Source organism: Rosa chinensis, chromosome 2 (assembly GCF_002994745.2).
Source record: "Rosa chinensis cultivar Old Blush chromosome 2, RchiOBHm-V2, whole genome shotgun sequence".
Taxonomy (NCBI): domain Eukaryota; kingdom Viridiplantae; phylum Streptophyta; class Magnoliopsida; order Rosales; family Rosaceae; genus Rosa; species Rosa chinensis.
Window position 1 is genome coordinate 28,632,647 of NC_037089.1, and position 26,913 is coordinate 28,659,559.

The following is a 26,913-nucleotide window of genomic DNA, read 5'->3' on the forward strand; positions in this document are numbered from 1 at the left end:
GGCATCAATTATTTTGACTAGTATTCCAATGACTAGACAATTAAATGGGCCGACTTCGCTGACCATTGATGGTTTTGCTTTTGCAGGTGACGAGATGAAAAACCCACACATTGTGCTGCTCTCGGTTTCGCTGCCGGAAACTGTGTTCTTGAGTGGGCTTCCTGCTGGGGCTATAGAGGCTATAAAGGCTGCGTATGGATCAGTAGTGCAGATTCTTGACCCACCCAGATGGGTTTAATCTTACATTGAAGCTCAATCTCTATAAACTTCCTACAGATGAAGGTTCAACGAGTTCCTTTTCTAAGGTCAGTCATTATAAGCTTTGCTATATTGCCATGAAGATGCTCAAACATTTTAGGACCGAATGCAATCAACATTTCTCGCTTGTTATGTATATGAGTATATTGGGTAGAATGATGAATTTTCGGAGAGGTTTTCTTGAACTGTTTTTGGCAGTGTTGTTGAGCTTTTTGGATTGCTTGCTTCTCGTATAAAACCCGCCTGGTTCTTTCTCGTTATTTGGATTGGTTTAGATGATCTTTTAGTGGATTATAGTCTTTTAGGCGTCCCTTTGTTATCCACGTTCCAGATTATGTATTTTTCCGTTTGATTTTGTATTTTGGCGGAGTTTCTAATATTTTGTCTTGTCATGTTTTTGTTTGATGTTGATGATGTGTAGAGTACAAACATGCTCTTTTGGTAAAGATTGCATCCGTAAGGGAAGTGGTGCTAGGAGCTCCATTGAGAGTAATTCTGAAGCAGCCTGCTTTGAGGACTTTTGCTTCCGATGTTGATCCACTTGTTGCTCTTGTGCATCGGCCAAAGGAATCCTTTTTCCTTATTCCTCAGGTAAAGTTACATATTATGATGAATCCTATCTGTTTTCTGTATTCTCTGGTTTAGCTACTTAGGAGGACAATACTTGAAAAATTTGCTGGTAAATTTTTATAATTCCCTGATTGTTCTATTTTATCCATTCTGGGTGACCTGTAATCATTAATGGTTTAGGTTTTCTTCTGGTTTCTATAAGTTTACCAGTTCTGCAATTGTATGTGTTGTTGCAATTCTATAAGTTCATCAGTTTACTACTTCTTCTGGTTTGTTTTCTTTCTGTCTTTTATATGTGTTGTTGCAGTTCTATATTCATTGTGGATGTTGAGTATTATTGAGTTCTCAACTTTTGAATGTAATCTGAAGAGTGATAGGCAAGCTGTTTTGCAATTACAATGTGAAAGTTTAGTTATTTGAAATTGGGGTGTACGTAGATATAAACTAGTGGAAGAATCATTAGTCATGTCTTAATAAGACACATGCCTATTGCTATTCTGGTAAAAACCAATTTGTTTATGGATTGAAACTAATTAAATTGCTTCATGGTTTTGATTTGTTACCGTCAAATCTCCTACTTATGATTTCTCGTTTCAAGATATAGATGATGCTAGTAATACATTGACATTTAGTATGCAAGAACACTATGTAGAATTTGTTATCTGATACTATCAGGATTAATTATTTGAAAGTAGAAGGTAAAATTTCACCAATACAATTCTACGGGAGGTGAGGGTTCATTGATTACTCTAGATTCCAGAAGGTAGTATAGAATACCCATTTGATTTCATTAGCTTAATTATTTCAAACTGAAAAGGTAGGACTTCCACTCTGTGAACTGTAAGACCATTACTGAGGAAGTGTTCTTATAGCTAAGACCATATGTTGGCTTAGCAGTTAGTTTAAAGTTAAGGATGGAGTTGAGAATTTAACCAAAGAGTGTAGGAGATTAGTCCTAATTACTTTTTATGGACTAATAAACTTGAAAGCTTCAGACCCTCTTTGATAGTTATCTTAGAGGTTCATCCGGTCAATGATTGTCTTCGGTTTGTTTTGTTGGAAAATTTTGGTCTGCTATAGAGCTATAGTTAACTCTGTTTAGCACCATAAACCCCACCTTTTTGCAGCAAACGAGATGTAGAGTGAGCTCTCTGAATTGTTGCTTCTTGTTCTGGTTTGAATTGGTGATATTGAATTATAAAAATGTAGGCCAAGTGCATGATTGTGTTCTGTTCCATTGTGGCTTGTATCTGCTCTCCAGTCAATGGGTACACTCAACGTGTTTGTCAAGTTTTGATTGACTTCATTGATACCTCCAATTGTGTTTAACCTGGTCAAATAATAATATGGATATATTTTGTTGACCAATACATCAGAATGGTCTTTGTGTTCAATTTGATCAATGATTATTTACTGGAAGCCACCTTCTTCTTCTTTTTTTCCATAGTGGACTATCAAATTATAGGTTCCCAATCAGGGACTGAAATGAATGAGGAAAAGTCTATGTAGGCTACTTGCCAAAACTGTACTTTTATACCTCCTAATCTTCCTTCTTAGACCTATAACCAGATTCCTGCTATTGGTAAGGTGATAGCTTTCTTCTGTTGCATAAATTAATAGTAGTAATAGTAAACAAACCTATGTTCAGATTGGAAACAAGATATTTTGAAATATTATGCAATAATAATCTGACTGGAAATTTTCTTGATTTCGTCTGTTAGATTCTGTGGAAAGTTAACAAGCTCATTAATCTTTTTCGCTTGGGCAGGAGGAACTAAAATCTGTTGAACGCCTCCAACCTGCTTCCCGATGCTGCAAAGAGTATGTTAGTTTTTCAATTAACTTTTGAAGGCACCTAATTTTATAGTAAAAGGAACTACAACTGAATATCTTTCAAATTTGTTTGTTCTAGCCATGTAAGAAAAGTGAGGTGATTCTCTTTATATAATGTTAGTCATCTTCGAGTAGATTGAATATGAATATTTTGCAGGATTGCTGATTTTGTGACTGCGAATCCAGGTCCATTAATACCAACATAAGAATATCACCAAATTTTTGTAATGTTTAGTTTGCTTTATGTGTATTGTGATTATTATTTTGTATTTATCTGTCAAGCAGAAATCGAGAGAAACGACGATCCTGTCGCTTTTGGAAATGGCTCTGGTACCATCTTCTCTTACTTTTCATTTCTTGTTTATCATTTCCAAGAGAAATGCTGCTCTACTATTAAGATAAAATTGCTTCAAACAAAGAAATTGTTAGCACTATTGAACTGAGAACAACTTCCTAGCAAATGTAAAATATGTTGTGCTAAAAGATCATGAAGCATTTGAATTCTTTCTATAGATAGAAATGTGGACTCAATCTTCATCCTTAGTCCTCAATTGTATTTCTGATAGTTATTACTTATCCTATGCTCAGTCTTGGGTCATTTGTTAAGAAAGTATGATTTTAATGATGCCTAAAACTTACTGTGATTGATGGAAGTAGCAGTAAAGCTAGAAAACATTTTGGGCTTGATTCCAAAAATAACAAGATTAACCTTAACATTTGATTAGCAGTATCTTTGGCCTTTTCTTTTCCCTCCTCTGTAATGCAGTATCAATCAATTAGACGTAATGCCTAAACTTCCTAATATGACATAAGATTGTTTGTGGTACAGTGGAATGCCCTGTTTTAACTTGTCATTGATTTGTTGTTGCTGCTGTTGTGATGGGTCCTCTCTTACCTAGAAATGCCACGCTGCTCCTGCTGCGGTTCATGCAACAGTTCAGGCTGTGGTTCATGCAGCGGTAAATGCTGTGGTTACAAGGGTTCATGATGTGGTCCATGGAACCGTAATTCGTGTTTCAGTTGCCCTTCACTACCAAAGTGGCGATGTTGCTGCTCATGTCCCCAATCCCGTTACTGCAAAACTAGTTCATGTTCATGCAGCAGAAATTGCTGCATTTTACCATCATGTTCGTGTTCATGTCCCGATTGCTCTTGTTTGAATTGTTTCAACTGGAAATGCTCTTGTCCTAAATGTCCTTGTTCAATGTCCTTGTTGCTGTTGTAAAATAACCTGCTGTAACCCTTGCATTACATGTTTGTAGTATTCATGACATCTCTTATGGAAGCTCTGTATCATGGCTTTTTCATATTTAACTATTCTAGATATGCTGCAAATATTCATGTATTCATAAAATTGAGTTTAAGAAATAAATTTTATAGTATTAGCCTCTTCATTATTGGTTTTCTGATGAGGAAGTGTGTTCATCATCATCTGCAATGACTACTCTCGAGTCTCCTAGTCATTCTGATCTTTACAAGCCATAACTAGGCTCAGTTTAAGTTCTTAGGTCAATGAATCTCTGTCATCCATTTCTGGGATATAATTTCTATGTTAATTCATTCCTAGAATAGTTTCTTGCTCATTGGTTTTGATGAAAATGTAGTAGCAAATGGAACTATATTATATTTAAGCAACCTCCACTATGCAATTTACACAGTTGTGTCATTCTATTACATTAGTTTTCTAGCCAAGGCATTTGCAGTTCTTTCATGACAAGCTGCCTAACCTTTGTACTGCCTTCCTTTTAGGCAATGCCATAAGAACACAAAAATCTGAAGGTAGAAGACTAGAAGGGGAGGTGGGTGATGGGCCGTGGGCCCAGTCTGGTGGGGTTGCTGCCTGGCTGGGCTCACCCTTTTCTCTTTCCCTTCTCTTTTGGGCCTGGTTTGGTTTGGGCTGGTGGTGTGGCAAGGATTTCAATTTTTGTTTGTTTTGAATAAACTAGCGTCGCTCGGCTTTTACTCTATTCGGCCCTTGATTGTTGTTGTTGGTTGATTGATGAGTGGCGATGTACACCAAGAAGGTCTTAGGCGTCAATGCTTGTTAAATTGGTTGCTCTGATTTAGGGTTGGATAGGTGTAGGTGTTTTATTTTCTCGCATTTTTCTTTTTAGTTTGTTGCAGTTCTTTTAGGTTTTTAGTTTTCTGGTCAGGATATGGTTGCTCTGAAAGTCTGTATTGTGCTTCTACTTGTATTATGAGTGGTTTATTGAAATCCTCAAGCTTGACGCAATGATGTCGTTATTTAATGGAACCTGATTTTGTTCCCTTAAAAAAAAAAAAAAAAAAAAAAAAGCCCCGGTGAGGATTGAATTCACGACCTTTCATTTACAAAGCGAAAACACTATTATTATGCTTAGGAGGCTTGTAGCCGGTCGTTTATCATAGATTATAGTTGGCTTCATTATAGTCTCATTTGCCTACGCAATTAATTCCTATCTCGATATTCTTGTACGTGCAAGTGAGAATGAATTATTTTATATGCACACAATGCATTGTGATCATTGTAATTTCACTTTACAATTTCATAATCCAACCATCCATTTTAAATTATCCTTTAATTAAAGATCATCTATGCAAAAAATCAATCAAATCAAAGATCGTTTAACAATCTAATTAAATCAAAGAAATAGATGGTTCTGACAACAATTACTACTATTATAATGAATCGTCTCTGTAGGTTCTCTCTCCCTGTTTAAACCCTAAAAGTGACCTAGCAGAACGCTCTGCTAGGGTTTGTGGTGCGGCGGCCATTCTTGGTTGTCGTGTCCTATACCTACTCCATTCATGGAGAAAATCTTAGGCTTTTGCCTCTTCATCTTCGTCTTCCTTGTCTTCGGCGGCAGTGCGTCTGTTGAGCGGAGTTTGGGCGCTGATGGGACTGTGTCGGTGGGCCAAGTTGATGTTGGTACACCATCAAAGGGATGCGGTGATTACTGTGAGGAGTGGGATCTGGGGAGCAGTCTCGGCGATCTCAGGGTTTTGGGGCAAGGTCTTGCTGCAGATACGGTGGTGATGGGGGCTTGGTTGGATCGTTGGTTGACGGATAAGGGCGGAGGGGATCTGGTTTCTTCTCCTGCTGGTGGCTTTGAATCTTCATTTGCGTGGGACTACGACGCTAGGCTGAAGAACGTCGGATCTTGGTGCGAGGTGAGGGGATGGGGTTCTAGTGGTGATGGCCGAGCGATGGGATCGGTTTGTTGGGACTTCAATGGCGGTGTTTTGTTCGTCAACGATGGCTATTGCAGTTTGGCATCCTTCATTGCAGGTTCTCGGGACGCTGCCGCCGGTGCTGCTGTCCAGCTCGTTGGCATCAGGATTCGGATCTGGGATCCGAGTGGGCTTGGCAGATGGAGCCAGATCTGAGATCCGGGTGGAGTTTGGTTTTGGTCTGCGGCCCATAATCTTTGTTAGGCTTCTTCTGATTTGCTAGAATGGATTGGGGCTCCTGTGCTTTATTGGTATTGGATTCAGGACCCAATTCTATAGCATTTGTTCATGACAGATCGTCTGCCAACATGGCCATGTTCTAACACCCTTGGCCGGCTTCGATCTTTAGGTGGGATAGTGCCTTCATTCCGACACCAAGTTGATTTTTGTCAATTTGTGCGTTGGAGTTCGATGGGTAGTCAAACTACCGACTACTCAATTCACTACACGGCTGCAATCCGTAGTGTAACATCAGCGCTGCGTCTCGACGTTGCTGCTCCTTGCGTTATTAAGTTTTTATATTTCATATGTATTTTTCTTTTCGGGCTATTTTATTCCTTTCTTGATGTCTTTTGGCATCGTATCGTTGTAATCTTTTATTTTCAATAAATGGCTGACCTCCTTCGATTCGAAAAAATGAATCGTCTATGTATTTCATTATAAGTCTCCAATTTAATTGATATTTTACAGAGGTTTTTTCTTTTTATCTTTTTATTTATTATTATTATTATTATTATTATTATTATTATTATTTTTTTTTTTTTTTTTTTTTTTAAAGAATCAGAGATATCTTTTTATTGATAAAGCTAGAACGACAGATACATAAGTTTTTTAGACTCAATCCCTGTATCTTAGGGCCAAACAACAACCAAACATGGCAGACACGGATCATTAAACTAGTTGCTCACTTAATTAAAGTGAGCCTACTAACAATGATAAACATCTGAAACATCTAACCTAATGACTAGATGGTTTACAAAAACCTAGACACTCAATAGTGGTGCAATTGTAAACCATATAACTAAGTAATTCAACAAAATACATCATTGTCAGAAGGCAAAGAAAAACTAATAAATCTTGGACTCTTGCCAAGCCATCATCAGCAAGATAAGTCCCATGACTTATCCCATCGTAGTTCTCCAAACAAAAAAGAGCCTTATCGAAGGAGATGAGAAATAAATCACCTGGCTTCTTTTAGAACTGAAATGGTTTGTCAGCTACCAAGATTTTTTTTTTTTTTTTGGGTAAGATGGGGCCTAAAAAGACCTAAAAACAAGAACACTAACTTAAGGCATTACAAACTTTCCTAGATCTAGGAACTTCACTCAAATCATCAAGGAAGGCATTGATAACTTGAGGAGGAGGTTGCTCCATGTAGATAGTGCCCATGTCAGTGTCCAAACTACACTTAGATAGCACATCTGCAACCATGTTAACTTCTCGATACACATGAGTCACAATGCATTCTTCAAATCCAGCTTTCATTTGTAGGCAGCTTTCGATAACACTCTTAAGAGGATGAAGGTTATCAACACCATTGTTCAACAACTGAATAATAAATTCTGAATTGCATTCAACTATAATTTTAGGGATATTCAATTGATAAGCCATCTGCAAACCAAGAAGCATCCCACATACCTTAGCCTCAATGACTTTACCATATCCTATGTATGAAGAAAAACCTTTTATCCAGGTTCCATTCTGATCTCTAAGCACACCCCTAACACCAATGTTACCAGAATTGGATTTAGCTCCATCAACATTGAGTTTTACCCATCCTACGTCAGGTTTTGACCATTTTAAATCAATAACAGACCTCACATTTAAATCAAGTGGTTTGGCATGGGCTAAAAACCATTCAGTAACGGCATCAGTGATAATATTCAAGGGAAGCAGTGGCCATTGGAAGTTTTCCTCAAACACCCCTTTATTCCTCCACTTCCAAATATACCAATGCAACATGTAAAGAAGAAGACAATACACCATTGATTATCACCATAGCATCTCTTGGAGCAATGGGTATTAGCAGCAAGCCAAGCACCCCAATCCAACACCATGGCCCTTTGCATACTGTGAAAACAGATGATCCTATTCCAAATATGACATACTTTGGGACAATCTCTAAACAAATGACTCGGGATTCCTCATGGTTATGGCATCCAGGACAAGTAGCGTTACTAGAGAACTTTCTTTTGACCCTCTCAATTAACATTAGTGAGAAGTTTTCCATGGATTAAAAGCCAAGCGAACACTTTCAATTTTGGAGGCATGCATAACTTCCAGATAAACTTCCTGGTAAAATTTGGTAGACCAGGTTCTTTGAAATGGATCATATAGGCGGATTTGACTGTAAAATGCCCATTTGGTGATTCACCCCAAATTCTTTTATCTTCACCTCTACCTGGAAAACTATCTGGGATGCTTGTGATAGTTTTCACAGTCTCCTGGTCAAAGTAGCTCTGAAGTAAAGATATATTCCAGTCATTAGCAGTCCAAAAATCCTTGACAAGAGCTTGATGATATTCACAGTACTGGAAATCATATTAACCAAAGGTCCACAATCAAGCCATTTATCAGTCCAAAACTTAGTAGTGTCACCTTTCCAATCCTCCGAATAATGCCTTGTTTAACGAGTTCAGCACCAAAAAAATAATACCTCTCCAAGTACTCGAGCAGCGCGAGTGAGCCTTGTAATCATGATCAAGGATGTCAACATTCTTAAGATATTTGGACCGCAACACTTGACTTTATAATCCAACCTCACCCTAGGCTAATCTCCAACTTCACCCTAGGCTAATCTCCAACTAACTTTGGCAAGAAGAGCTTGATTCATGTGGGTAGTGGACTTTACTCCAAGACCACCAGACTCTTTTGGTTTACACACCATTTCCCATCGAGCTAAGTGAACTCTCTTTTTCCCATCATTCTCTCCCCAAAGAAAGTTCCTATTTAGCTTGTCTAATTCGTTGCATGTAGACATTGGCAGTTTGGCTGTTTGCATGGTACAAACAGGTATAGAAGATGTGACAGATTGTATGAGAGTCAATCGACCAGCAAGGCTCAATGTTTTGCACTTCCATCCTGCTAATCTTGACTGCACTTTCTCAACCACACTTGAGTACGTATGCTTGGTAATTCTTGAATGGATCAGGGGCATACCAAGATACTTGCCTAGATTATTTGTCAAAACAGATCCACACACTCTACTAATGTCTGGAGCAAGGACATTGTCAAGATTTGGAGAACAAAATAGCAAGGACTTTTGAAATTCACAGCTTGTCCAGATAAGTCACAAAATATATCTAGGCATTGCTTTAGGGCCCTAGCTTGAGAGATAGTTGCTTCTGCAAATAGTATCAAGTCATCTGCAAAAAATTAGTGAGATATAAAGGGACCAGAGCATGAAGCTCTACCAAGATTCGTTGAAAGTAAAAGCGTGGATAAGCCACTGCAAACTTCTTGTACGTTAGAAGCTTTAGGCTGCAATGAACCAACACATTTCTAGACCAAAGGGCCCCCACTGACGTGGCCTCTTCTCCTCCACATAAACTGGCAAAATTTTGTTGACTGTTAACCTTCTGTTAACTGTAAATTCCGTGCTGTCATGGTAAAAGGATAAGGGGTTTCTGGTATATTGGCATCTAGGATGTGAGGGTTATAGCCTTTATCTGGTTTGGCAGCTTATTCATCAAAACCACGGAGAAGCGAGGACTTGGATGATCCCGGAGCTCCACCGCATCAACCAGCCCATTACGGCCCTGCTGTACTTTCTTTCTGCTTCTGGCCTTTCGTTTCCTTCACTTTGCCGTTACTCGATGTGTACATTTGTGATTCTAGTTGAAGCAGTTTATAACCCAAATTGCAGTTGAAGCAGTTTCAAATTTATCTTAATTAGTTTCTGGGAGGAGCGTTAATCTTTTCGGTTCGGTTCACCTCTTTATTTGAATATTTGATGGTTTGAACTGAATTAAAAATGATATCTTTTCCCAATTGGATTCAAATATATTTTCCTTTGATCCATTTTGGAGATAGTGGGAATAAAGTTTAGCTTTAACTTATGAGCTTCTTGATTCTGTGCAAATTGAAGCTTCTTGGTTCTTATCACTTGTGGGCTCTAACTTCCCAACAAAAAGTGGAGATACTCATAGTTATTACTTCCAGTTTATGTAGTTTAGATGGTTGGATTATGGTTAATTGGATGATGTTTATTTGTGCTTTTATTGTTTTTATGTTAAGAGATAACAAGCGATTTGGTTTTGTTGTTGACGGGGGGTTAGAGGAAAGGAAGAAAAATAAAAGAGGAGAGAGGGGGAGAACAAAGAAGAGAGGGAAGTAATAGAGAGTTGTTGAGAAGAAATAGAGAGAGGAGAAGTAAGGAGGGAGCTAGGGAGGGACAAAGATTGGTATTTGAGGGCTTGCACGTTTTGGGTGAACTTCTCCGTTGGAAGAAGTTGATCTTGGAATATTGCAATTGAACAACTGAGAATTTAATCTTGGTGATGGGCTGTGCCGTGGGATTAAGATTAGGTGAAGAGGATGTCTGTCAAAGGCTTGGCAACTTGAGCTTTCCTGTTTTTACTTAGGACTGCGAGTGGTTTCTATCTTTTCTCTGAAGTGGTTTACTTGTTATTATGTTCTTGTTGATAATACTTTGATTATACTTTGAGTTTCAGTATAACAAGCTATTGCTGCCCCCTTAAGTACCTAGAATACCATCATGTTAGTATTATCAGCTTGCTAGTTGCTGATGGAAAGAGCTATAAACTGATATGTCCTCATCACTTTGTTCTTTTCTCCTCTATATTGAATGAAGTAGCCTGAACTTTTTTTTTCTTTTTCTTTTTTCTTTTAGGGATGGACTCTTTTACAAGATACTATTTTTTTAATTGTAAAGACAAGCAAATATTGCTCACACTTTCTTGTTGTCTAAACATCACTCAGTCCTGGCTGTTTAATCTTAGGCTATAACTTTAATTTCAGTTTTGTTTAGGTGGTGCACTCTGTAAACTAACTTCTTTATGCTAATTTGTGTTTTCAATATGGCTAATTCTATCTAATCGGATCATTTTCTTATGATAAGGCAATTGAAGTATGGTCATGGCTCTAGTTGGGAATAAAGCAGATCTAGTAGAGTGAAGGAAAGTGGCAGCAGAGGTCATTATCATTTTCTGTTTCTTATCATGCTTGCTGGTTGACTTTTATACAGCTCTTGATTGTTTGTGTCAAAGTTTTTTGATCTTGATTCATCAATGATCAAGCAATCTAATATGAAAATAATTCTATTGATGTGCTTAGTTTTATTCGTTGCATAGTAATGTTTGTGTTTCTATTGATGTCGTACTATAGTTTACGGTCTCATTCTTATGGTAATTGCCACTGCATCATGAATCTGATTTAACCATGATCTTTTCCTGGTAATTGTGGCTTGAAGGATAATTGTGTCTAGTGTATGTTTTCTTTTATTTCCCTCTCTAGGTCAATTTTTGATTCTAGGATGTCTTGGCTCCTAGGATGAGATTGTGATAAAAATCTACCGGAAAAATTGCATGAACAATGGTTATGCTCATCATCAACTGTTTAATTTTGTGAAATTTATGTAGTTCATAAATAAAGGAAGTTGAAGAAGAAAAGGAGACTTCAGTTACTATTTGTTGAATTGAATACCAATTGATTATGTTGTCTGCTTTCAAAAACAGTTGATTAAATTGAAAGGACATATACAAAAAGCTAGATAAACTTCCAGGCTGAAGATGGTAAAAGACTTTGGTAGACTTTCTGATCTAGTCTGATTGAAATTTACTGTTTGTTATATGAGAAAATGCATATTTTTCATATGAAACCTGTTGCTCTTGCAGGAGGCACAAGCAAATGCTCAGGAGAATGGACTGAATTGAATGTATCGTTATACACTAAAGTAATTGGTATGTGAAGTAGAACGAGGAAGATCCTTGTAAAAGTTTAAACCCTATGTAGTAGAGAAAGATAACTTATAACGTCCCGAACCTAAATTCACCGGTTTACTAGTCGTTGGACAGTAAACGACAATTTGTTTTACCTTTACTCTTTTTCGGTAACTTTAGTGGCCCTAAATTGTTGACTTTTGTTTGGGTCAAAATTTGAGAAAGTTTTCTTCATGAAAGTCGTAGAAGACGTTAAACCGAGTCCGTGGACATGTGATACACCTAAATCGGAGTTCGTATGTGAAAGTTATAAGCGAAAGATTAAAGTTACTGTTCACGGTTACTGTTCATAGTCACTTTCTATAAATAGCCGAGTTACTGTGTTAAGTTTCCATTTTTGGAAACCTACCCGGCTCTTTCTCTCTCCTCTCCCGCGACCTTTTCTTCCTTTTCGGCCGATTCTTCATCCTCCGATTTCTTCCTCCTCCGGCCACCTCACGATGGAATCTGGACATCTGCTGGCTCGCCTCCTCACCCTGGTCACGTCTGTGGTGGTAAATTGCAACAATTTGGCTGGAAGAGCTCGATTGGAAGCTGTGAAGGTTACTGTAGCAGGTCGAGATTTCAGTTGATTTCCGGCGATTTCAGCCGTCTCCGGCCACCAAACCGGCATCGAAGGTTCGGTTTTTGACATAGATCATTTCCCCTTAGGTCTTTCATTTCAATTTGCAGTGTAGAGGTCGAATTAACGATTTGCAATTTCTAGGGTTCTTGGAGTTTTCTGGAAAAATTTCACCGGCCAATTTGGAGCCCTTCGAGGTAAAATTGGAAAATGTTGTGAACATGAAAAATGTTGGGTCTGATGAGTAGGTGGCGCTGCAGAAATTTGGTGACCATTGGAGGTGGTGGCCACCGGCGCGTGAGCCCCACGCGCCGCCACTGTGGGTGGCGCGTGGAGGCGTGTTGGGCAGTGTTTTAATTCCGGTTTTTAGCCAATTAAATCCTATAAATTGTGTAGAGCTTGTATGTGAAGTTTGGTAATTTTTGGAGAAACTTGGAATTAAGTAGGAATTTTGAAGTTTAGAGTTTCGATTATCGAATTACGAGAATCCGACTGTCGGATATCTCTCGGTTCTGCCTTGGAACCTTTAAATTCACGAATTGGTATTAGTGGTATAATTTGGGCAAAATCCGAGGAGAATGGGAGATGTAATTATGAGGAATTGATTTTAGGAATCGTATTAAATTATTGAAGAATTATTCACGGAATATAATTGTGTACAGGACGACGTATCGAGCTATTGCTCGATAACGGGACACGAATGCGTGATCGTCGAAATAGTACTGTGAGTGGACTTTTATTTTTAAATATTGATGCATGCATTTATTTTCTTAAATAATGCTCTAGTTTTAATCATATTACTTATTGAGCAAATGATTTGATTTTCGGAAATTGATTTCGAATTATATCATGGATTTGCTTTCGATAATGAGTTTCAAAGGTTGATTATGATTTATAATATTATTTGATGAATTCCTTATTTCCGAGGTAAATTTCCGGAATTAAGCATATCCCTAATCACCGAGTTAAGCTCCTGGAAGATTTTTAAGATGAGTTTCAATGGAGTTGGATATTCTCAATTGTTTATTGACTTTCGGTTTTGGCATCGGGAATACCTAATTAAGGATTTTGGATGTGGTTGGCTTCTTGGGGATTTTGAAAGATTTTTGGAAATGGGATTTACCTATACTAATTTTCGGTTTCGGTTACGGATTTGAGAATATTTTGGGCGTGTGAGACACGCTGTCGATTTATTCTTATTTCTCACTTATCCATTTTGAGATTGAGAGTAATCTTGGCGTGCGGGGTCACGTCGTCGAATACATGGTTTCTACCTTGTGAGAAATGTGGGGAAGCTACATAGATTTACTGGTTTCCGATGATTTTTCCTCACCATACGCGGGTTATATGATTAGGTCTCCTCATCACTGACTTTGTGTTGGTGAGTGGCAGTTGAGGTAGCTTGTTCTCCTCCTCACCTACTTTGTGTTGGTGAGTGGCAGTAGAGGTGATTTATTCTCCTCCTCACGTGGGTGGCAGTCGAGGTTATTTGGTCTCCTCCTCGCACAATCTATGTGTGAGTGGCAGTTGAGGGTAGGTAGAGCCTGGGAGGCTCCATTTCCCGTATGGTGATATCTCTTTCCCATATCCTATCATTTCTCGACTAGCGGGGCCTAGTCCGATTTCCGTGTAACCAGCGGGGCTGGTCTTATCCTGTTGAGTATCGGAGTTTTGATCTTTCCTCTCAGTTGTTTGTGACTAGCGGGGCTAGTCGATTTTTTCTTGAGCGGAGCTTCTCGTGATTCGTTTTCTAAATCGTTGCATGCATCGAGAGTTTTCTTAAGGAAATAAATGTGGGAAAATATAAAATCCATTTGGTTTAAAAATTGTTTATTTCTGTCCACTCACGCTAACGTATTTTATGTATTTTCCCCTGGGCCCTTCGGTTTCAAATGCCCAGTTTGCAGGCGAATTGGTTGAGGTCGGGTGTACACGGAGTTGAGGCATAGTCAACAGCATGGTTTCCGCATCTGCCTTTGAATTAGGTTTTCCTTTTATACCTTTCTGTTAGAATTGCTCTGATTACCTATTGGATTTATGCTATTCGTGTTGAGATGTGTCTTTGTTGAATTGGAGACTGATGTTGATTTGGGGAGCAGGGTGGCTCCAGGAGCATAAGGATGAATTGATTGAGAAGTGTAAATGTTTTCTACAGGTTTGGGTAGTCCATTTTAGGGGAAGTTCCGCCAAATTTTTGGTAGAATTTCTTCTAAAGTGGGCCCCGCAGGGTCACTTCGGATTTCAGGATGAAATCCGGGGCGGGTCCTGTCATAACTACCTTGTAAAACTCAATTATCTGGTAAACTTTCGTAGAAGCTTCATTCCTTTTATAACATTTATGAGAAAAATTAAAATGTATCATTCCCTTTCGTAGAAGCTTTATTCCCTTTTTGTATAGCTTTTATCCAAAAAATGTTGGCATGCATTTTTTTTCCCCAAATCAGTCATTGTCACTAAAATAATTGGGCCACAACGGCGTATAGCATATGCTGTCACTGCTATAGTGACATGTGAAGTGGATAGGAAAATGAAGAGGAGGTGGAAGCTATTATAGGGGGGTAGATTTTTGTATTTGCATACCAAATTTTGTTTATTCATAAATAACACTTGCGATGACAGTTTTGCTGTTGCAAAATGGCTTTACGTCAGAAAGTTTCCGTCGCAATTGGTGGCATCGCAAATACTAATAGCGACGCCATCAATTGCGACCAAAGCATTGTTGTCGCATTGTCGTTGCTAACATTCTTCTTCTCTTTTTTTTTTTTGGCCATGTCAAAAGAGCCTCTCTCCAGTTGAAGTTGTTGAGCGCTCATTAGTTCCCTCAATAACTGCCTTCTCTAGTTGCACCATATTAATATGTACTCTGTAAAAAAAATTAATCCCATCCACCGTCATTTAAACGTCAGACAAAATGGTCAACTCTTCATATACTTATACTTTCCGAAGGGAAGCCATACCAGGAGGAGATGAACTTCTAGAAAGTTTTACGTTAGTTTATATAGCGAATTCCCACAAGAGTGTGAGAGCTAACAGATCAAAAAAATAAATTGCGAAGGACTGGTTATGAGCATATTAGTTTTATATGATATTTGAGATTTAAAGTTGACCTAGTAGATCAAGACTCAAACGATGACAAAAATAGCTGAAATTTTGACCATAACCGTATTTTATTATCATGATAGCATCCAATGGCCAATTTTGATAAATTATATTTCCTCCACCATGTTGCTCTTAGAAGGTATAATTTTGTGATACACCTAATAAACAAGTTAGACCCCATTACTAGGCATATGAGGGTTTTGAGAGATCCAAAAATCAGTAACTGAAAATCGATAAATTTGAGATTACCCATCTATTTATAGCTTATTAATAGGTACTTAATAGGTACATCAAACAAAGCGGTCAACTCTTTATATACTTATATTTCCCAAAGGAAAGTTGTACCAGGAGGAGATAAACTTGCAGAAGTTTTTACATTAGTTTATATAGCCCATATCCACGAGAGTGTGAGAGCTGACAGATCAAAAAAATTAATTGCGAAGACCGAACCTAAATTTACTGATTTACTAATCATTGGGACGGTAAACGACATTTACTTTCACTTTTACTATCGTTTCAGTACTTTTAGGGGGCCCTAAAATATGACTTTTTGTTCGGGTCAAAATTTGAGAAAATGTTCTTCATGGAAGTTGTAGAGGACGTTAAACCGAGCGCGTGCATATGTGGTACGTAAAAATCGGAGTTCATATGCGAAAGTTATGGCCAAAATACTAAAATTACTGTTCATAATAAGTTTCTATAAATAGCCGAGTTACTGTGGTAATTTTCCATTTTCGGAAACTTACCGAGCCTCTCCCTTCTCTCTCCCCGATTCTCTCTTCTTCTCCGACCTCTTCACCTTCTTCCGGCCATAACTCCTCCATCCGGCGACGGATTTTGACGTGTAAGATGTCGTTGGAAAGCTCTCTTCCTTCTCTTCATTTCTGGGTTTGTTTTGTAGCTTAATATGAACTGTGGAAGGTGCAGCAACGAGAAGAAGAGGACGGTCACTGTAGCAGTTTTGAGTCAACGCCTATATTTTCCGATTCCGGCAGTCTCCGGCCACCAAATTGGCGTCGAAGGTTCGGTTTTTGACATAGATCATTTCCCCTAAGGTCTTTCATTTCAATTTGCAGTGTAGAGGTCGAATTAACAATTTCAATTTCTAGGGTTCTTGGAATTTCTGGAAAATTTTCACCGGCCAAATTGGAGCTCTTCCAGGTAAAATTGGAACTTGTTGTAGTTGAGAAAGAGGTTGGGTTTGTTGAGTAGATGGTGCTGCCAAATTTTGGTGGCCATCGGAGGTGGTTGCCGCCGGCGCGTGGGGCCCACGCGCTGCCACTGCTGGTGGCGCGTGGAGGCGTGTAGGGCAGTGTTTTAATTCCGGTTTTTAGCCTATTAAATCCTATAAATTGTGTAGAGATTGTATGTGAAGTTTGGTAATTTTTGGAGAAACTTGAAATTAATTATGAATTTTTGAAGTTTAGGGTTTCGATTATCGAATTACGAGAATCCGACTGTCGGATATCTCTCGGTTCTGCCTTGGAACCTTTAAATTAAGGAATTGGTATTAGTTGTATAATTTGGGCTAAATCCGAGGAGAATTGGGAGGCGAAATTATGAGGAATTGATTTTAGGAATTGTATTAAATTATTGAAGAATTATTCACAGAATATAATTGTGTACAGGACGACGTACCGAGCTATTGCTCGATGACGGAACACGAATGCGTGATCGTCGGAATAGTACTGTGAGTGGACCTTTGATTTTAATTGATGCATGCAAATTAAATTCCGCAAGTTTTAAGTTATTGATTTATTAACTTAATTATCGAGCATTTTATTTTGGTTTGGATTATTGAATGTTTTATTGGTTTGAACTTTTGAATTAAGATTCGTTATGCTCGATTTGAGGATTTTGATTTATGCGGATTCAGAAATTTATACTATTGATTTTATATTTATAATCAGCTCTTTGAGCTTTTTATGAGATTTACGAAATAAGAATTCGAGGAAGCAAAACTTTATACTTCTTTATACCCTACTTATTGGAACTTGAGATGATCTTGGCGTGCGGGGTCACGTCTTTATACACTTGGATTCTTATTTCGTGAGATATGTGGGGAAACTACACAGATTTATTGGCTTTCGACGATCTTTTTCCTCACCATACGCGGGTTATGTGATTAGGTCTCCTCCTCACTGACTTTGTGTTGGTGAGTGGCAGTTGAGGTAGCTTGTTCTCCTCCTCACCTACTTTGTGTTGGTGAGTGGCAGTAGAGGTGATTTATTCTCCTCCTCACGTGGGTGGCAGTCGAGGTTATCTGGTCTCCTCCTCGCACAATCTATGTGTGAGTGGAAGTTGAGGTCATTAGTTCTCCTCCTCGCACAATCTATGTGTGAGTGGCAGTTGAGGGTAGGTAGAGCCTGGGAGGCTCCATTTCCCGTATGGTGATATCTCTTCCCCATATCCTATCATTTCTCGACTAGCGGGGCCTAGTCTGATTTCCGTGTAACCAGCGAGGCTGGTCTTATCCTGTTGAGTATCGGAGTTTTGATCTTTCCTCTCAGTTGTTTGTGACTAGCGGGGCTAGTCGGTTTTTCTTGAGCAGAGCTTCTCGTGATTTGTTTTCTAAATCGTTGCATGCATCGAGAGTTTTTAAGGAAATAAATGTGGGAAAGTATAAAATCCATTTGGTTTAAAAATTGTTTATTTTTGTCCACTCACGCTAACGTATTTTATGTACTTTCCCCTGGGCCCTTCGGTTTCAAATGCCCAGTTTGCAGGCGAATTGGTTGAGGTTGGGCGTACACGGAGTTGAGGCATAGTCAACAGCATGGCTTCCGCATCTGCCTTTGAATTAGGTTTTCCTGTTATACCTTTCTGTTAGAATTGCTCTGATTACCTATGAGATTTATGCTTCTCGAGTTGAGATGTGTGTTTTGTGAATTGGAGACTGATGTTGATTTGGGGAGCAGGGTGGCTCCAGGAGCATAAGGATGAATTGATTGAGGAGTGTAAATTTTCTTTCTACAGGTTTTGGGTAGTTCATTTTAGGGGAAGTTCTGCCAAAGTTTTGGAAGAATTTCTTCTAAGGTGGACCCCACATGGCCACTTCGGATTTCATGGTGAAATCCGGGGCGGGACCTGTCAGAAGGACCGGCTATAAGCATATTAGTTTTATGTGGTATTTGGGGTTCAGAATTGACCCAGTAGATAGACACGCAAATGATGACGAAAATAGCTGAAATTTTGACCATAACCATATCTTCTTATCATGATAACATCCAACGGCCAATTTTGATAAATTATATTTTCTCCACCATGTTGCTCTTGGAAGGTATAATTTTGTAATACACATAAGAAAGTCATACCACATTACTAGGAGGCATATAAGGATTTTGTGCAATCTAAAAATTCATAACTAGAAATTGGTAAATTTGAGATTACCTGTCTATTTATAGTGTATTAATGGGTACTGTGTAAAAAAATTAACCCGATCCGTCGTCAATTCAACATCAAACAAAGAGGTCAACTCTTTATACACTTATACTTTCCTAAGGTGAGCTATACCAGGATGAGATAAAATTCTAGAAATTTTTACATTAGTTTATATATCCCATACCCACGATAGTGTGAGATCTGACAGATTGAAAAAATAAATTGCGAAGGACCGGTTATGAGCATATTAGTTTTTTGTGGTATATAAGGTTTAGAGTTAACCCAATAGATCGAGACCCAAACGACAATGAAAATAGCTGAAATTTTCACCATATCCATATCTTTTTATCATGATAACATCCAACGGCCAATTTTGATAAATTATATTTCCTCCACCATATTGCTCTTGGAAGGTATAATTTTGTAACACCTAAGAAACAAGTTGGACCCCATTACTAGGCATATAAGAACTTTGTGCAATCTAAAAATTTGTAACTGAAAATTGGTATATTTGAGATTACCCGTCTATTTATAGTGTATTAATAGGTATAGTGTAAAAAAATTAACCCGATCCGCCGTCATTTTGACATCAAACAAAACGGTCAACTCTTTATACACTTATACTTCCCTAAGGGCAACTATATCAGGAGGAGGTAAACTTTCAGAAATGTTTACATTAGTTTATTTAGCCCATACCCATGAGAGTGTCAGAACTGATAGATCAAAAAAATAAATTGCGAAGGACTGGTTATGAGCATATTAGTTTTATGTGGTATTTAAGGTTTAGAGTTGACTCAATCGATCGAGATCCAAACGACAATGAAAATAGCTAAAATTTACACCATATCCATATCTTCTTATCATGATAACATCCAACGACCAATTTTGATAAATTCGAGGTGACTAACGGCGTTGTCGCGGGTGGCACGTTGTGAGGTAGGCGACCGATTGGAGGCGGACTCCTCATTGAGGTGACTAACGGCGTCGTCGCGTGTGGTACGCGATCCTACCATCGGCCAAGCGATTGTCGGCTTCATCTTCTTCATTATCAGCGTCGAGTGTAATCTTCACGTGACGTGCCATCTTTGACCACTCCTCACCTTTTAATTGCCTTTTGCAGCTTTTGCTCAATTCAGGACATCCTTCAATATACAGTTCTCTCAACTCAGTAAGGCAATGCAACTCCTGCGGCAAAGCCGACAATTTGAAGCATTCTTCAATGCGTAGTTGCTCGAGGAATCTGAACTTTATCAACTGCGGAAGTGCCGTGAGATTATGACATTCAGAAAGTACTATGCTCTGTAGAGTGTCTGCAGAATCTTCAATGAGCCAAGGGGGCAAAGCCTCCAAACTTGACTTCGCGATAAGCAATGATCGAAGACGTTGAGGACCTTCCCCTGATCTCATCATCACCTGAAGCTTGACGCAATCATTGACACCAAAAGTATCTAAAGCAGTCGCGTGTTTCATATTTGGTGGCAATGATACCAAATTATTACAACTGCTAATCCACAATTTGCGAAGGTTGTTGAGGAATTGGATCTCTTCGCCCAAAGATTTAAGATTGACGCATCCATGAAATTCTAAATATTGAAGTAAGGTGAGGTGCCAAATTCCTTTTGGCAAATACGTCTGCTGTGTTGTTATCGTCAAGCTTCGTAGGTTGATCAGGTTCCCTATGTCTTTGGGTATTTCCTCAAGTGCGTTGCAACCCTCAAGGTTCAAGTACTCCAAATTCAGCAGCTTACTGATGGAATTGGGAAGCCTTTTTATCTTCCTATTAGAAAACAAGCTGAGAAATCTCAGATGAAACAAACTACCAATGGAACTTGGTAGCTCCTCAAGAGGCGACCTCCTGAGATCTAGCACCCGCATATATTTGAATCTCAAAATGCATGTCTTCACAAAACGTTGACTCATCTGACCTTTTTCAGGAACTAAAATGGTTCGCAATTTCTTTGATGTGAGCATGAAATCAGAAACTTGTGCCTCTTCCCCAAGCAAGTCCTTTTTAGATATTGACACATGTCGAACCATTTCAAAATCACTAGAGGGACGAAAATTGACTGTGGAGTACTCTACTTGTGCCACTGAAATTGTTAAATCATGAATGAGATCATGTATTTTAAAAAATATGGCTGTTTTGATATCACCCTCGACTTGAAACAAAGATCTAGAGCAAAACTCCCTTATATAGTCTAAACCCATCTGTTCAAAATCTTCATTTTTCTTAGAAGTCTTGAGGTATCCTTGTGCTATCCACAATGGGACCAACATTGGACTCTTGAACACATAATCCTTTGGGAAAAGTGAACAAAATGCAAAACACGGTTTCAAGTGTTGTGGCAGTGCATCATAGCTCAATTTGAGTGCAGGTAAAATATTGTCGTTCCTTATGCTCCACATGTCATCATCTCTGACACTCGACCATTGGTGTTCATCTCTTTTCAAATAGAGCATGCTCCCTACAGTAGCTACTGCTAAAGGTACTCCTCGACACTTCTTCACAATATCCTCACCAATTTCTATCAAATGTGGATAGCGCTGCTCCTCTCCTCTTTTAAATGCCCTTTTGATGAACAAGGAGATGCAGTCTTTGTGGGGAAGACCTTCTAAGGGCTGCATGTATACGGGATTCACAAGTGAAGCAACTGATCCATGTCGTGTTGTTATGATGATTTTACTTCCATTAGCTCCCACATTTAACAAGCCTTTTAGATCATTCCATTTTTCAATTGTTATTCCAATTAGCTCCATATCCCAGACATCATCCAACACTAACAAAAATCTTCGACCTCGCAAAGTATCTTGCAATCTTCTCTTCATAAGGTCCAAACTTTCATCCTCACATTTTTGTTTAATTGCAGCATTGATAATGCTGCGAATTAATGTTCCGATATCAAAATTTTCTGAGACGCATATCCACATTTTCATCTCAAAATTCTCCTCTACTATGCTATCATTATACACCAATTTAGCTAGAGTTGTCTTCCCCAACCCTCCTAACCCAAGGATGGAAATAACAGAAACATTCTCCTCACTAGAGATATCAGTATTATTTAAGAGATGGCTAATAATCTGTTTTTTATCATCATCTCTCCCAATAACATCTGAAGCCTCCACCAAAGAGTCAGTCTCTCTCTTATTATCGTGCATCCCTTGGAGCAAACGAGGATCCTCAGCTACCTTAGCAAACTTAAGGAGACCAAATTGTGTCTTTTCATTATCAATTTCAACTAGTCTTTCTCTGATCTCTTTCACTTTATGTCCCATTTTGAAGTTAAACACTATTGGATTCCAACGGGAAAAAAATTGGCGTACCTTGCCTTTGATCTTCCCACAGTTGTCGACCTCCACTTTCAGCCGCAACTTTTGGAAGTCCAGTTCGTCCAAGACATCATCAACGTCATGACAGACATCTTTGAGATTTCCCAACCAACGAGTGATTAGGGAATTCCTCACTTGCTTCTTCTCTGCATCTTCGAGTACTAGTTTGATGGTAGATAAGGTCTTGTTGAGCTTGGTGAGTTCAAGTTGGGCACCCCATGCCAAGGAGATCTCTTGGGAAGCATGTGAAGCTAGCCTATCCAAGACGTTGTCTGCAATGCCGTAGACGAACTCCATGAAGAGGGAAAGAGAGGGTAGTGAAGTAGGAAACAGCAGGGTAATGTATGTAGGAACTCAACCCAGACTCGAATATAACGAGTGAATGAGATCCAGTCAACCAAGTCTTCCCTCAATTATTGTTTTCGACAATAAATGGATGACAGCCATAAAGCAGGCATTAATTATTTTGCACTACCTAACCTTCCGAAAGTGATTAAATTCACATTTGATTCAGGCATCAATAATTCACATTTGATTAAAATAGTCAACTGGAAAGTGATCTCAATCAACTCCACTTTGATGGGTTTCCTGCTATAGAGGCTATAAAGGCTATAAAGTGATCTCAATCAACTCCAGTAGTGCAGATTCTTGACCCACATAGAGATGGGTTTAATCTTACATTGAAGCTCAATCTCTCTAAACTTCCTACACATGAAGGTTCAACGAGTTCCTTTTCTAAGGTCAGTCATTATAAGCTTGCTATATTGCCATGAAAATGCTCAAACATTTTAGGACAGAATGCAATCAACATTTCTCGCTTGTTATGTATATGATTATATTGGGTAGAATGATGAATTTTCGGAGAGGTTTTCTTCAACTGTTTTTGGTACTGTTGTTGAGCTTTTTGGATTGCTTGCTTCTCGTATAAAACCCGCCTGGTTCTTTCTCGTTATTTGGATTGGTTTAGATGATCTTTTAGTGGATTATAGTCTTTTAGGCGTCCCTTTGTTATCCACGTTCCAGATTATGTATTTTTCCGTTTGATTTTGTATTTTGGCCGAGTTTCTAATATTTTGTCTCGTCATGTTTTTGTTTGATGTTGATGCTGTGTAGAGTACAAACATGCTCTTTTGGTAAAGATTGCATCTGTAAGGGACTTGTTGCTCTTGTGCATCGGCCAAAGGAATCCTTTTTCCTTATTCCTCAGGTAAAGTTGCATATTATGATGAATCCTATCTGTTTTCTGTATTCTCTAGTTTAGCTACTTAGGAGGACAATACTTGAAAAATTTGCTGGTAAATTTTTATAATTCCCACATTGTTCTATTTTATGATTTTATCCATTCTGGGTGACCTGTAATCATTAATGGTTTAGGTTTTCTTCTGTTTTCTATAAGTTTACCAGTTCTGCAATTGTATGTGTTGTTGCAATTCTATAAGTTCATCAGTTTACCACTTCTTCTGGTTTGTTTTCTTTCTGTCTTTTATATGTGTTGTTGCAGTTCTATATTCATTGTGGATGTTGAGTATTATTGAGTTCTCAAGTTTTGAATGTAATCTGAAGAGTGATAGCCAAGCTGTTTTGCAATTACAATGTGAAAGTTTAGTTATTTGAAATTGGGGTGTACGTATATATAAACTAGTGGAAGAATCATTAGTCATCTCTTAATAAGACACATGCCTATTGCTATTCTGGTAAAAACCAATTTGTTTATGGATTGAAACTAATTAAATTGCTTCATGGTTTTGATTTGTTACCGTCAAATCTCCTACTTATGATTTCTCGTTTCAAGATATAGATGATGCTAGTAATACATTGACATTTAGTATGCAAGAACACTATGTAGAATTTGTTATCTGATACTATCAGGATAATTATATTTGAAAGTAGAAGGCAAAATTTCACAATACAATTCTACGGGAGGTGAGGGTTCATTGATTACTCTAGATTCCAGAAGGTAGTGTAGAATACCCTTTTGATTTCATTAGCTTAATTATGTCAAACTGAAAAGGTAGGACTTCCACTCTGTGAACTGTAAGACCATTACTGAGGAAGTGTTCTTATAGCTAAGACCATATGTTGGCTTAGCAGTCAGTTTAAAGTTAAGGATGGAGTTGAGAATTTAACCAAAGAGTGTAGGAGAGATTAGTCCTATTTACTTTTTATGGACTAATAAACTTGAAAGATTCAGACCCTCTTTGATAGTTATCTTAGAGGTTCATCCGGTCAATGATTGTCTTCGGTTTGTCTTGTTGGAAAATTTTGGTCTGCTATAGAGCTATACTTAGCTTTGTTTAGCACCATAAACCCCACCCTTTTGCAGCAAACGAGATCTAGAGTGAGCTCTCTGAATTGTTGCTTCTTGTTCTGGTTTAAATTGGTGATATTGAATTATAAAAATGTAGGCCAAGTGCATGATTGTGTTCTGTTCCATTGTGGCTTGTATCTGCTTTCCAGTCAATGGGTACACTCAATGTGTTTGTCAAGTTTTGATTGACTTCATTGATACCTCCAATTGTGTTTAACCTGGTCAAATAATAATATGAATATGTTTTGTTGACCAATACATCAGAATGGTCTTTGTGTTCAATTTGATCAATGATTATTTACTGGAAGCCACCTTTTTTTTTTTTTTTCCATAGTGGACTATCAAATTATAGGTTCCCAATCAGGGACTGAAATGAATGAGGAAAAGTCTATGTAGGCAACTTGCCAAAAGTGTACTTTTATACCTCCTAACCAGATTCCTGCTATTGGTAAGGTGATAGCTTTCTTCTGTTTCAGAAATTAATAGTAGTAACAGTAAACAAACCTATGTTCAGGTTGGAAACAAGATATTTTGAAATATTATGCAATAATAATCTGACTGGAAATTTTCTTGATTTCGTCTCTTAGCTTCTGTGGAAAGTTAACAAGCTCATTGATCTTTTTCGCTTGGGCAGGAGGAACCGAAATCTGTTGAATGCCTCCAACCTGCTTCCCGATGCTGCAAAGAGTTTGTTAGTTTTTCAATTACCTTTTGAAGGCACCTAGTTTTATAGTAAAAGGAACTACAACTGAATATCTTTCAAATTTGTTTGTTCTAGCCATGTAAGAAAAATGAGGTGATTCTCTTTATATAATGTTAGTCATCTTCGAGTAGATTGAATATGAATATTTTGCAGGATTTCTGATTTTGTGACTGCGAATTGCCAAATTCAGATCCATTAATACCAACGTAAGAATATCACCAAATTTTTGTAGAGTTTAGTTTGCATTATGTGCATTGTGATCATTATTTTGTATTTATCTGTCAAGCAGAAATCGAAAGAAATGATGATCTTGTCGCTTTTGTAAATGGCTCTGGTACCATCTTCTCTTTACTTTTCATTTCTTGTTTATCATTTTCAAGAGAAATGTTGTGCTACTATTAAGATAAAATTGCTTCAAACAAAGAAATTGTTAGCACTATTGAACTGAGAACAACTTCCTAGCAAATGTAAAATATGTTGTGCTAAAAGATCATGAAGCATTTGAATTCTTTCTATAGATAGAAATGTGGACTCAATCTTCATCCTTAGTCCTCAATTGTATTTCTGATAGTTATTACTTATCCTACGCTCAATCTTGGGTCACTTTCTTAACAAGTATGATTTTAATGATGCCTAAAACTTATTGTTATTGATGGAAGTAGCAGTAACGCTAGAAAACATTTTGGGCTTGATTCCAAATATAACAAGATTAACCTTAACATTTGATTAGCAGTATTTTTGGCCTCTTCTTTTCCCTCCTCTGTAATGCAGTATCAATCAATTAGACATAATGCCTAAACTTCCTAATATGATGTCAGATTGTTTGTGGTACAGTGGAATGCCCTGTTTTAGCTTGTCATTGATTTGCTGTTGCTGCTGTTGTGATGGGTCCTCTCTTACCTAGAAATGCCGCGCTGCTCCTGCTGTGGTTCATGCAACAGTTCAGGCTGTAGTTCATGCAGCGGTAAATGCTGTGGTTACAAGGGTTCATGATGCAGTCCATGGAACCGTAATTCGTGTTTCAGTTGCCCTTCACTACCAAAGTGGCGATGTTGCTGCTCATGTCCCCGATCCTATTACTGCAAAACTAGTTCATGTTCATGCAGCAGAAAATTCTGCATTTTACCGTCATGTTCGTGTTCATGTCCCGATTGCTCTTGTTTGAAACTTTGAATTGTTTCAAATGGAAATGCTCGTCCTAAATGTCCTTGTCGCTGTTGTAAAATAACCTGCTGTAACCCTTGCAGTAGTGCAGTACATGTTTGTAGTATTCATGACATCTCTTATGGAAGCTCTGTATCATGGCTTTTTCATATTTAACTATTCTAGATATGCTGCAAATATTCAGGTATTCATAAAATTGAGTTTATGAAATAAATTTTATAGTATTAGCCTCTTCATTATTGGTTTTCTGATGAGGACGTGTGTGTTAGAAAGTGTAGCAGAATCTGTTAGAATAGCTGTCAATATCTTTAGCATTCATTATGTATCATTCAACATCAATCACCTAGGATAGTTTTCCTTATTTGTCTCGTAGCTTTGTGGAGACTCTTCAATGTACTTGCTGTATATATTTCACACTGTTGAATAGAAGACATTATTCCAGCAAACTCTCTGAGTTTTTCATGGTATCAGAGCAGGACTGAGATCCTGACTCTTCCCTAATCTCTTGTGTAACATCTCCTTTGATTTACAGCCATCA

General features: G+C 38.1%; 1 protein-coding gene across 21 annotated transcripts; it reads left to right on the forward strand.

Moving 5' to 3' along the window:
* The first annotated feature begins 23 nt into the window (after window positions 1-23).
* Window positions 24-26,528, forward strand: LOC112189379. Of its 21 annotated transcripts, none has more exons than XR_002931874.2 (6): window positions 38-305; window positions 680-849; window positions 2,597-2,653; window positions 2,819-2,847; window positions 2,947-2,991; window positions 3,491-4,055. XR_002931874.2 is itself a non-coding variant. In XM_040514835.1 (5 exons), exons 2-5 carry the CDS (start codon window positions 22,912-22,914, stop codon window positions 26,113-26,115), a joined length of 297 nt encoding a protein of 98 aa, XP_040370769.1. In that variant the 5' UTR covers window positions 24-211; window positions 22,845-22,911; the 3' UTR covers window positions 26,116-26,528. The 21 variants fall into 21 exon arrangements, 3 of the variants coding, with proteins under 3 accessions (XP_040370769.1, XP_040370770.1, XP_024184475.1); XR_005806688.1 differs by having other exon boundaries at window positions 3,561-4,055; XR_002931870.2 differs by having other exon boundaries at window positions 2,597-2,649.
* The last annotated feature ends 385 nt before the right edge of the window (window positions 26,529-26,913 follow it).

Bases quoted from the DNA above. Each gene is read 5' to 3' on its own strand.
- LOC112189379 (XM_040514835.1), top strand. From the start codon at position 22,912: ATGAAGGTTCAACGAGTTCCTTTTCTAAG. The intron at 23,408-25,095 runs GTAAAGTTGCAT...TTCGTCTCTTAG, and splicing joins CCTTTTTCCTTATTCCTCAG to CTTCTGTGGAAAGTTAACAA. The intron at 25,200-26,045 runs GTTAGTTTTTCA...TTTGTGGTACAG, and splicing joins CCCGATGCTGCAAAGAGTTT to TGGAATGCCCTGTTTTAGCT.